We start from the raw sequence: 12,705 nt of genomic DNA on the forward strand, positions 1-12,705 counted from the left end.
GTTACGCAAACTTAGATGTTCTTTCTTGTTTCTACCGATCCGTCATATAGAAACAACCACAACTGCTTGCTGAAGTTAGTTTCTAAGGATATTAGAGATATTGTGTAGTGGCAAATGGGTGCTGCGCTCGCAGTGGGACAGTAGTAAGAGTGAGAGGTCGATGTTTCAGTGTCTACAAAATGGGAGAAAAGGATTTATAAGTTACATGGATGTGATGTCAAATTAAAGACTGATCTTTAAAACAAAGTTATCTTGAAATTGTATACATTTTTGTGCTATATCTGTTTGTATGAATTATTTATTTTGAGAATTCTCTGTAATCTACAGCAGCATTATGGAATTATACTGGGATCTAAAGGGTAAACAATGTCTACACAGTATTAATGGACAAAAAATAAAAAATCTCAAGGATCCCACATTTTTGGACAGTAGTGTATAGTCAAACAAGAAAAGGAAAAAGACAAGCCGTTTCAGTGACCCGCGTTTAGATAAATGTTGTTGCCCTCACTGGATTCAAACCTGGGTTTCCCATGTGAGAAGCTGTGTCTTTAAGAATTACGCCACAAAGCTATACCTATGCTGAATGCAGGTATTGGATGTTGACATAGATAATTTTGTCACATATTTTGAAAATTTCGCTAGACACCATTAAGCACTGTGTTAAACTGACTAACGTTTCTTATTAAGTTTACTTCCACCACAAACAGCATCTATGAACTGTATGGCTTTTGCCACTGGCCGTTAAAACATCTTATGAGCCAGTTATTGGCTTACTCCTATCTACTAACTTATGACTTGGAATAGTCATAAGAACTGAACAATTTCTAGCCAGACTGAAGGTGAACTTTACACTGCCAAAGTTAATTCATTTCATGGCACAACAACGATTGTTATTATTTCATGCTTGAATGACACTGATACAATAACGATTAATAGAGGTGACAAAAACTGACTTCTTCGTCAAGTGAAAAGACGAGAAAATAAAAAGATACCTGCATGCCTGAAAATATCCATCTGCACTGTTTGGGCAATGATTAGGGGATGTAAATAAAACTGAAGCTTAGATAAACCTGTCTGGAGAAATGTAGATGTCATAGTCTAACATCTTTCGTGGAAGTAGAATCAGTGTTTTAGTCCCCCTGATACTGGGGAGAAGAGCACTGAACAGATATCACAGTAATGCATCATGTTTACTCCAGCAACACAGCGCAGCGTTGGGGCAGTGAGTACCTGAGAACAGAATCTCCTCAGGGGTGCTGAGGCTACAACAGGCCACACCCCCAGCCCCCCACCTCCCACGGCTACAGTTGTTAGTCACCCTGATACAGGTCACACTGACATACCAATGATAACATACTGTTCTTACGTTGATTAGTTAAATCCCCAATCATCTTCTCCTCCTCTTCACATTTTATATTATTCAGTCCCAGCACTTGACTACAGTCTTCCTGCTTCACCGATGTCATCACTGAATCCACCAATGAACACTGATCATTACTGTCACAATCAGCATCTAGTGGTTCTTGTTTGACCTCAGTGTGGAAGGAGAGCAGCAGGTTGGGTTTCTCCTCCATCTGATGAAATAAAGACCAAGTCAGACCCACACATGACTGATGAACATGTTGGATGAGAATACAAACACAAAAACAAACAATCATATTATCATAACAGATCTGGGTCAGATACTTAAGGTGTACTTAATATAACTTGACCGCAGGATAGTGTACATAGACGACCTAAACAAAAACACTTAATTAACTGCAGGTATGTGACAAATTCCCAATTTACTTTACTGCTTTTATGGTTTTCTGTTAGGCACAGCACTAAATTCATTGGTTTTGCCAGTTTCATGTTAATACCTGAGGCTGTGATCTAATTGACGCTTAACCAGCACCAGTGTTTAGGCACCAGGCGTCACGTGACCAGAAATGTTTCGCTGTAGCTAGTCTGACAGATCGGAACATTATGGAGAGTGTTGAGCAGCCCAAACCTATGATTGAGACACGTGGACTATTTCAGTCCATTATACACCAATCAGCCATAACATTAGGACCACCCGCCTAATATTGTGTAGGTCCCTCTTTTACTGTCAAAACAGACTGCCCCATCGAGGCACGGACTCCACTAGACCTCTGAAGGTGTGCTGTGGTATCTGGCACCAAGACGTTAGCATCAGATCCTTTAAGTCCAGTAAGTTGTGAGGTGGGGCCTCCATGGATCTGACCTGTATGTCCAGCACATCCCACAGATGCTTAATTGGATTGAGATCTGGGGAATTTGGAGGCCAAGTCAATACCTTGAACTTGTTGTGTTCAAATCATTCCTGAACAATTTTTGCTTTGTGGCAGGGCGCATTATCCTGCTGAAAGAGGCCAATGCCATCAGGGAATACTGTTGCCATGAAAGGATGCACATGGTCTGCAACAATGCTTAGGTAGGTGGTACGTGTCAAAGTAACATCCACATGAATGTCAGGACCCAAGGTTTCCCAGCAGAACATTGCCCAAAGCATCACATTATAGGTCACATTAAAAGTGGAAAAGGTTCTCACATGATTTATCTTTGTCTCATTCTTTAACATCACAAAAACCTGGCATTTTAACAGGGGTGTGTAGACTTTTTATATCAACTGTATCCCACCCACTGACAGATGCCATGATAACGAGATTATCAGTGTTATTCACTTCACCTGTCATTGGTCATAATGTTATGGCTGATCGGTGAACCTTGTGGACAAAATCTGACAAATGAATTCAGGCAGTGGGAATAATAACCCGTCTTCTTTGCCTAATAAGGATATAGTTTGAACGAACCGTCAACGCATTCTGCAATTAGTAAATATTATAAATAACAAGCAGTTACTTTACCAACGTGAGTCGACTACAGTATACATAACCAACCACAGTACCATCTCACATTCCCGGCTTCCCTCAACACAAACAAACCCAGCGTAAAGCCCGTTCCTCCGTACGATGCGTTTCCAACTAAGTAGATGACAACTGTTCGTTTTCAATGTCCTAGTAACGTTACAGTTATGTTTTATGAACTGGATTTGTTGGTCTTGTGAGAAAATGTGAATTACAATAAACGTTCACACCATATAATATTTCTTTAAAACAGATCAAAGAGACTATTAAAATACTGTTGTAAGATCACTTACCATTTAAGCGATACTTTTGTTCTAGTTTTACGAAATGTTATTAAAAACGACAAATGACGTGCTGGAACTGGAACGAACAAGAGGGTTCTTCTTCTGTCAGTTGACACAATCTGTAAAGGTGCATTACCGCCACCTATTGAGCGTTCTCGGTCTTTCTGAAGAAAACCAGCTGCAGCCCGGTAAAAAAAAACACAAGTTGTTGAACCACCATTCACGCAAAAAAGCACCACTGGCTACATTTCTTCCGTTCACTGATTTCTGTAGCGGTTCTAGCTTGTTTGGCTCCCTCGGTGAACCCACCGTTCAGCGCCCCCCATATAAATATAAAAATATATAGGCCACATAAAAACGTCTCATAAATATTAATGAGTAGTAAAAACAATTATTAGAAACAACTTGTAGTATATAAACACAAATTAAAAATTAACATTTTATTTTACCGTATTGCTAACAGAAAAATAACAAATGAAACTAAAGATTGCACAAAGCCTAGGTGGCTCCTCACCCTGGGCAGTGCCAGGGGATTTTTATTGTATTCTTGGGTGCTCAAACAGTAAAGTTTTTCAGACGCATCCCAACAAACAGCATGTAAAGCAGATGTCATGGGTATGAAAATGATTAGATTATAATATTAGATCAAAGTAATTTTATGTCAAAATAACTAGGTAGTAACACTGGCCCTCATTCATAAAACCTTCTCAGATTCGAACGTTGGGAGAGACTTACGAGAATCCTCAAGTCTGATTCACGAAACTGTCGCACCTGGTCGAAATGAGCGTAGATGTCATTGCAGATTGATAAATCGGATAAAGCAGTGGACGCGAGAAAGCGCTGCACCAGTCCTTATTTACATATGACACACACATAATTTATGCGGATGTGGATATCAGCAACCTATGAAGTCCTTTAAGAGCAAGCCCCCTGGTGAGTGGTCCCAGTATAGGTCATAAACCCCGCCCTCCCCATGTTATTCAATGGGACGCGAGACCAACTAAACAATTAAATTACCCTTCAATTATCTTTTTTCCGAAGCTGGTTTCTGTCATTTACTGTAGTTTGTATCACGCTAATGTAAATTCAAGAGTTTGTTTTTAAAATAAGTTGTTTTTTAGTTAGTTATTTAATGCTCTAAAAACGGTGGTGTGACGTCGTGATTCACAGCTTTGATTGACAGCTATCAGAGCCAAGGAGCCACTGAAGCGCCATCCTCCTTCGGAGGAATGAGGAGATTGGAGCTTTACATTTAATCTCTAAATTTCTATAATTGATATAATTTCACACGGACATAATGGGTTGTTCTGCAGTACATTGTGCTAACCGATCTGGCATTTCCAATCGATCTTTGAATTTTTTTCGGTAAGTTAAATTTATAAGCTATTTAATTAGTAAATAAATGTAATGGGCTAGCTAACGTTAGCTAAAAGACAACAAGCCTCGTTAATAGCTAGCAGGTGATCGTTAGCTAGAAGTTACCAATTATTTTTGTATTAGGCCTATTCTAAATTAAGGTTAAACATGATGTAAGTTAGGCTATAACATATCGTCTAGGTTTAACAAGCAAAGGTTGTACTGTACTTGGACTTGCGATTGATTACGGTATGCGCATTCTGCAAGGGAGAGTGAGGGCGGGGCACAGGGGAGGGGCCGTTGATTTCGCGGCTTTACAGCTTTACTTCCTGCTCGCTACTGCGCAGAACTACTGCGCAGAACTGGTCCCAAGATCGCTATCTGCGCAGACGCAAGTCCAAGATGTCAGCGCCGTATCAGGACACTGGCGGCTTCATTTTTCACCAATGGAAAAGAGCGAAAGGGCGTCGTCCATTTTATATACAGTCTATGTTTAAGAGCAAGCTATGCCAGCATTTGCCCTCTACTGCACACTGTTGCCCTCAGGCAACACAAAGCGTTTTTAACCCCCATACCCTCATCACATTTAAAAAAAAAGATTTCTACCAATCACAATGCTTGTAAACATGATCAAGACGAATCCAGTGATATATGGGAGTGTCCACCACGCATCATTTGGAGGTAGATGGGGTGGAAAGATGGGCAAGACAGTGGGGTTTTAGGTTTTCAGTGGAAAAGACAAAGGTGGTCATTTTCTCAAGGAGGAAGATGGGTGATAAGGTTAAAGTTAAATTGTATGGGAAGACCGTGGAGAAGGTTGAGGTTTTCAGGTTTCTGGGTGTCGTCTTTGATGCCAGAATGACGTGGGGGGGGGGGCACATTGAGAGGGTGGTGGTGAGGTGTAAGAAGGTTTTGAATGTGATGCGCTGCCTGACGGGGAAAAGTTGGGGGGCTGGTAGAGCTGTGATGAGAACTATGTATGTGTCATTAATTAGATCGGTGGTGGACTATGGGTGTATAGCGTATGGGTCAGCAGCAGTGAGCACTCTGGAAAGGTTGGATAGAGTGCTGGTACAGGGGCTTCCAGTATGTAGTGGGGCATTTCAGACATCTCCGGTATCAGCACTGCAGGTGGAGGTGGGGGAGATGCCATTACACTTGAGGAGAAGACAATTGTTGATAAATTACTGGGTTAATTTGCAGGGACATGGGGGTTTGCACCCTACAAAAGAGGTGTTGTTGGGGTGGGGCCCTCAGAAACCGCATGTGTACAGGGCCCAGAATTTAGTGCTACACCCCTGCATCACCATTACAGTTTTCTTTTCTGAATCAGTGCTACACCCCTGCATCACAATTACAGTTTTCTTTACTGAATCAGTGCTACACCCCTGCATCACCATTACAGTTTTCTTTTCTGAATCAGTGCTACACCCCTGCATCACCATTACAGTTTTCTTTTCTGAAACAGTGCTACACCACTGCATCAACATTACAGTTTTCTTTACTGAATCAGTGCTACACCACTGCATCAACATTACAGTTTTCTTTACTGAATCAGTACTACACCACTGCATCAACATTACAGTTTTCTTTTCTGAATCAGTGCTACACCACTGCATCACCATTACAGTTTTCTTTACTGAATCAGTGCTACACCACTGCATCACCATTACAGTTTTCTTTACTGAATCAGTGCTACACCACTGCATCAACATTACAGTTTTCTTTACTGAATCAGTGCTACACCACTGCATCAACATTACAGTTTTCTTTTCTGAATCAGTGCTACACCACTGCATCACCATTACAGTTTTCTTTACTGAATCAGTGCTACACCCCTGCATCAACATTACAGTTTTCTTTACTGAATCAGTGCTACACCCCTGCATCAACATTACAGTTTTCTTTACTGAATCAGTGCTACACCCCTGCATCACCATTACAGTTTTCTTTACTGAATCAGTGCTACACCACTGCATCAACATTACAGTTTTCTTTACTGAATCAGTGCTACACCCCTGCATCAACATTACAGTTTTCTTTACTGAATCAGTGCTACACCCCTGCATCACCATTACAGTTTTCTTTACTGAATCAGTGCTACACCCCTGCATCACCATTACAGTTTTCTTTACTGAATCAGTGCTACCTTCATCCTTCTCAGAAAACGAAATCTCAATCAACTTGCATTTTTTGACCCTATCTTAACCTAAACACAATTATTCCCCCATCAGAACAATTATCCAGACTTTTGACGCACAAGGTCACTTCCCACTCTACCTGAGAGTTTACATTAAAGAAAATATATTTACCTTCACTATCTTAGAGTAAGTCAATAACATTACTTAATGTTTAGTTGAGATAAACATAACATGGCACCTCAGAGAATTCCTTTATTAATCCGCATTTGAGTAAACACCAGTCCCATAGGCCAAGCACACTCACCTACGACCGTGTCTACCTCTCTCAGATGCCTATAATGGAACCGGAGGGGGAACTGATAAGGTCTAAGTTTGGATTTATGGAGTACGCGGTTAGTCTCGCTGGCAACAATCATTTGACAAACATGGCTGTGGATCAGAGGAATTACAATCAAGCATTTGAAAATCAGACACACACACACACAGACTGAGAAGGAGACAGATATCTTAGAAGTTGCTACGTTTATTCGAAGGAGTCAATCAGCAGTACAGACAGCGTTGGGTTCCAGGAGGATCCAGTAGCCAATAATCAGATCACTGCTCTTCTTGAGTCATTGATTGATCACATGTTATGGAATTCTCCAGGCCCTTTTATGTTTTTATTCATGACCTTAATGAAGGAGGTACACATTATACATAATTGTTCAATGATTGGTTTATCATGACTTCATCTTCCAATCCCCTCCCCTTGTCCTTATTTGGGTTCTATGTAAGCCCTCCCCATTTCCTCACAGAGCATTTGAAAGTTTTCTGTTTTACTGGAGTCATTTGCTGGTTCATAGACAAATACCAAGGGGGAGGGGGGTAGTTTGACATCATCTGTTTCAGGTCCTGGTGTAGATTGTTGATCTGCCACTGAATGCTGCTCCTGGTACCCTTGGCTCACTTCCTGTACTATGCTCTTTTTCTCAACAAACCTTATCCAATCGAGTGACTACCATCTGATCTTAAGGAGCTGCTTAAAGAGCTTATTAGTGAGAGAGTGATTTTTAGTTCATAGTCTCTCCTGTACAGTATCGGACTGTCTCCAAAGCATGTCCTCTTTTATCCAACACATTTTATGTAAGTTCTTTTAGAGAAACGTTTCCAACTGTCAGAACAAAGTGATAGTATTCTCTTCTGTGAGTATTCTGAGGAACAGTAAGTTTAGATACTGTGAAAAAGCACTTCCTACATTCAGAAGAAGGATTATTCTCCAGTATGTATCCGTTGATGTGTTTTGAGGGAAACTAGATGTTTGAAACGTTTCCCACAGTCAGTACAGGAGTAAGGCTTCTCTCCTGTATGTTTGCGCTGATGAGCATTAAGGCTACCTAATTGAGAGAAACTATTCCCACAGTCAGTACAGGAGTAAGGCTTCTCTCCTGTATGTATGCGCTCGTGAACTTTAAGGCTATATAATCGAGAGAAACTCTTCCCACAATCAGAACAGGAGTAAGGTTTTTCTTGAGAATGTATGCGCTGATGAATTTTCAGGGTACCAAAATCTGGGAAGAAATTCCCACAGTCAGAACAGAGGCAAGGCTTCTCTCCTGTATGTATGGGCTGGTGACGTGTAAGGTGAGATAATTGAGAGAAACACTTCCCACAGTCTGAACAAGAGTAAGGCTTCTCTCCTGTATGTATGTGCTGGTGAAGTTGTAGGTTATTTAATTGAGAGAAACTCTTCCCACAGTCAGAACAGGAGTAAGGCTTCTCTCCTGTATGTATGCGCTGGTGACGTGTAAGGTGAGATAATTGAGAGAAACACTTCCCACAGTCTGAACAAGAGTAAGGCTTCTCTCCTGTATGTATGTGCTGGTGAAGTTTTAGGTTATGTAATTGAGAGAAATACTTCCCACAGTCAGAACAGGAGTAAGGTTTCTCTCCAGTATGTATGTGCTGGTGAAGTTTTAGGTTATTTAATTGAGAGAAACCCTTCCCACAGTCAGAACAGGAGTAAGGCTTCTCTCCTGTATGTATGCGCTGGTGAAGTTTTAGGTTATTTAATTGAGTGAAACTCTTCCCACAGTCAGAGCAAGGGTAAGGCTTCTCTCTTCTATGTATGTTAATGTGTCTTTTTAACATAGACATAAATAGAAAACATTTTCCACAGTGGGGACAGCGGTGAGACTTCTTATCTTTTATATCTTCCTGTTGTTTCTCTCCAGCTGTAGGAAAGTTATCCACTTCAGCAATCTCATCTGTGTGATTAAAATCAGAAAGATTCAAAAGAGACTCTGTCAATGTTAGTAGATTACATCAATGTAACGATTCCCAGAGTTAAAACAGTGATAAACACATAAACAATTTCTGTAATCCTAATGTCACATTTTCACCAGGCTCAATGTGTGGGGTCACTTAGAAATGTCTTTTTTTAATGAAAGTTGACACTTGGGCACCTCGACTGGCCCCTCTGGGTCGTTCATGGGGGACTTAAGCCCAGGGAAACGTTGCGCTCTCGAACTTCCCCAGAAGTCAGGAACTTGTAGCACCTTCCACCTGGTCAAAGCTGTACCCACTAATCACATTGTGCCCTCTATTTAGATGTGGTGGCCGGTGACTGCCGGGATGGTTGACATCCTGACACTGTTTTGGAGAGTGAGGCCAGAAGAGATGTCGGCTTTCCTTTCATTTCCTTGCAGAACAGGAAACCCCAGAAGAGCCTTCATTATATTTGAATTTCTGTTTGATTTAACCAGTGGTGTGCTGGAAACTGCATAACAATTCTTGTAACTGAGTGAGGAGAGAAGAGACACTGTCTCTCAACTGAAAATACACAGAGAACAAAGCCCCTGAACTCATCTCTGCTGTGATCTGCTGTGACAGGAAGCCAAACTGTCACAACGCATATGTAGATATTCCATTGACAAATCACCGTTTCCAGCTACAATAGTCATTTACAATATTAATATCCCTCTAGATCCCGTAACGGCAGACGGCTGTGTTTCTGTAACAATAATATTTGTGTAAATATCACAATCTACCTGATAAAAACGTGTTAATGTATTCCCGTGGATGAAAAAGGGTAGGTTGTCATTTTACTTTTATTAGTTTTTATAATTTCTTTACTCAAAAAGCTAGCGGCAAAGTGGCCACGACTTTTAATGTTAGAAGAGGTTGTTTCTGTGTTGTTTGGTGATACGAAGTTGGAAACGTCCTTGATCTTTGAAAGCAACAATGATGTCGTTGTTACAAATACACTGCAGATATATATTTGCTGTTGTCTATATTTGATGCTGTTAAATGTTGGTAATATATTTTAGATGACAGCAGTAACCCGGTCGTGATAACTTGATTGGCAAGCGCATCAGCTGTGGAGCGCAAATGGTTGCTCGCTGCAGTATTTAGCTGTGTAGCCGGCTAACTAGTTGAATGTTTTATTGCGTTTCTTCTGATTTCCTTAATGTGAGCAAACTGCAATAGCTAAATAAACAACTAATTGTCTAGGTCAGTTCGTATGTCAGACTATAGAAAATTCGTGTTAAACTGACTAACGTTTTTTGTTAAGTTTACTTCCACCAGAAATAGCATCTATGAACTGTATGGCTTTGGCCACTGGCCGTTAAAACATCTTATTAGCCAGTAAAAGTCTAACTAGTATCTACCAACTTACGACATGGAATAGTCATAAGAATTGAACAATTGCTAGCGAGACTGAAGATGAACTTTACACTGCCAAAGCTAATTCATTTCATGGCACAACAACGCTCGATCTTCTTTCATTCTTGAATGACACTGATACAATAATGATCCGTATAGGTGACGATGACTGACTTCTTCGTGAAGTGGAAAGACGAGAGAATTGTGGAAACCCCTCCACTCTTTATGGCGCAAGTGGTTGTGATGTACAATAAATCACCCCAAAAAGCATGCACCAGTAATATTCAGAATATAACTGTAACCAGTCTTATTTTAAGCTTACTGTAATGTAGCTACTGTAGGTTGTAGCCAGCAAAGTTTTTGTCTATCATGAACAAGTCCTGATGCATAATTTGTTTTTTACTGTGACGAGGCTGGAACACAGGTCTTCTTACTTGGCAGTCCACATCTCTAACCACTATGGTATTTAAAAAGGGATAGTCAGTCAGTCACTCAGTCATTCAGTTAGAGACACTTGCTCTTCTTGGCCGGCTCCACTTACGCGGTCCGGCAAAAAAATATGCAATGGCTACAAAAAGATACCTGCATGCCTGAAAATATCCATCTGCACTGTTTGGGCAATGATTAGGGGATGTAAATACGGCTACAGTTGTTAGTCACCCTGAAACAGGCCACACCCCCAGCCCCCCACCTCCCACGGCAACAGTTGTTAGTCACCCTGATACAGGCCACACTGACATACCAATGATAACATACTGTTCTTACCTTGATTAGTTAAATCCCCAATCATCTTCTCCTCCTCTTCACATTTAATATTATTCAGTCCCAGTGTTTGACTGCAGTCTTCCTGCTTTACTGATGTCATCGCTAAATCCACCAATGAACACTGAGCTTTACTGTCACAATCAGAATCCAGTGACTCTTGTTTGATCTCAGTGTGGAAGGAGAGCAGCAGGTTGGGTTTCTCCTCCATCTGATAAAATAAAGACCAAACCAGACCCATACATGACCGATGAACATGTTGGATGAGAATAAAATACACCCAGATCTGGGTCACATACTTAAGGTGTAATTTATATAACTTGACCACAGTATAACATACAAATGCTACAACAAAAAAAAAACTTTTTTAACTGTAGGGAAATGACAAATTGACAATTGTCTTTACTGTTTAAACCGCTTTTATGGTTTTCCCTTAGGCACAGCACAAAATTCATGCTAGAGCGTCCGTGTTGCCAGGTATTATGGGAAATCTGACCAATCAATGGATTTGTAATTACAGAACTAATCATAATAGCTAATCAGAAGGACAGACAACACCAACAGGTAGCATGCAAGGATAGCTAATTAGCTTGTAATCTGAATGGAGTTGAAGTCTACAAAACAGTTAAATGCTTTCTTTTTTCATTACCTTGCTTAATTAACTTCTATCGGTTTAATGCTGTGAAGACAGACACAATAATTAGTAATTATTACAAAGTACATGCAATTACTTCCTTTACCAACGTGAGTTGATTACTTCACTATGTACCGTCTCACATTCCACGCTTCAGTCAACATCATCAAACTAGTGATGGAAAGTTCAACTATTTTTCCTGACTCTGATCTTTCTGAGAATCGTAAAAAGAACGTCTCAGGGCTGGTTTTCATCTGTGTGTAAACGGTACAAACCCACCATTTTTTACTCAAGTGGAGGTCCTTGAGGCAAGGAAAACAAGTCTGTCAAATGACATCAACACAAGTTTCACAAGTGCCAATGTTTATTTCAAATAAAAATACAATAAACATCAAAATGAATGTAAGACTGACTAGTGATAGGAGAAACCAAGCTTTCCGGTCCTTCGAGCCAATTTGGCTGTCCACATCTCCGAGGACCCTAAACACCTCAGCCCTGGTCAAAAAGGTGCAGCAGTGCCTGTGCTTCTTGAGGAGGCTGAAGGCCCGCCTATCCTCCAAGATCCTTGTGAACTTCTACCGCTGCACCATCGAGAGCGTTCTGAGTAACTGCGCCACAGTGTGGTTTGGTGGATGCTCCGTGGCCGACCGGAAGGCCCTGCAACGGGTGATGAAAACCCCCCAGCACATCACTGGTGCCCAGCATCCAGCCATTGTAGACCTCCAGCACAAGCAGTGTCTGCGCAGGATCATCAGGGACCCTTCACACCCAGGGACCCTTCACACCCAGGGACCCTTCACACCCATGCCACCAACTGTTTGCCCTCCCACCATCAGGCAGGCGGTACAGGTGTCTTTGATCCTGCACCGGCAGGCTCAGAAACAGTTTCTTCCCATCCACTGTAACCCTGCTGAACTCTGTGACCCATCACTATCCCCCCCCCCCCCCCCACTTGCCTAGTTTGCACATCTAGAATGCCATTTAGAATTTGCCATTTGTATCTGCAAACTATTACCCCA

General features: G+C 41.2%; 2 protein-coding genes and 1 long non-coding RNA gene across 5 annotated transcripts in view; all 3 read right to left on the minus strand.

Moving 5' to 3' along the window:
• The window catches only part of LOC105027977 (zinc finger protein 239), a 52,098-nt gene that overhangs the window by 26,243 nt on the left and 13,150 nt on the right, over positions 1-12,705 (minus strand). For 2 of the 3 annotated variants that reach the window (XM_034288573.1, XM_034288574.1), the window contains exon 1: positions 1,367-1,490. The exons of the other annotated variant lie outside the window; for it this stretch is intronic. In XM_034288573.1, the coding sequence (XP_034144464.1) occupies positions 1,367-1,466 (100 nt within the window). In that variant the 5' untranslated portion in view covers positions 1,467-1,490. Of the gene's footprint in view, positions 1-1,366; positions 1,491-12,705 lie in introns of those variants that run through there. 3 annotated transcript variants of the gene reach the window in all.
• LOC117593441 lies at positions 1,493-3,973 on the minus strand. The gene is made up of 3 exons (XR_004574844.1): positions 3,887-3,973; positions 3,161-3,329; positions 1,493-1,574 (listed from the first exon to the last, which is right to left on the minus strand). It is a non-coding gene; the product is annotated as an uncharacterized LOC117593441 (long non-coding RNA).
• Positions 7,154-12,362, minus strand: LOC117593440 (zinc finger protein OZF-like). The gene is made up of 3 exons (XM_034288608.1): positions 11,702-12,362; positions 11,056-11,263; positions 7,154-8,891 (listed from the first exon to the last, which is right to left on the minus strand). The coding sequence occupies exons 2-3, from the start codon at positions 11,261-11,263 to the stop codon at positions 7,897-7,899; spliced, it is 1,203 nt and encodes a 400-aa protein (XP_034144499.1). The 5' UTR covers positions 11,702-12,362; the 3' UTR covers positions 7,154-7,896.

Source organism: Esox lucius, chromosome 20, assembly GCF_011004845.1.
Source record: "Esox lucius isolate fEsoLuc1 chromosome 20, fEsoLuc1.pri, whole genome shotgun sequence".
Lineage (NCBI taxonomy): Eukaryota > Metazoa > Chordata > Actinopteri > Esociformes > Esocidae > Esox > Esox lucius.

Coding starts and splice junctions, on each gene's coding strand:
- LOC117593440 (XM_034288608.1), bottom strand. CDS start 11,263: ATGGAGGAGAAACCCAACCTGCTGCTCTCCTTCCACACTGAGATCAAA. Junction 8,892..11,055: donor TGGGGATTTAACTAATCAAG/GTAAGAACAGTA, acceptor TTAATCACACAG/ATGAGATTGCTGAAGTGGAT.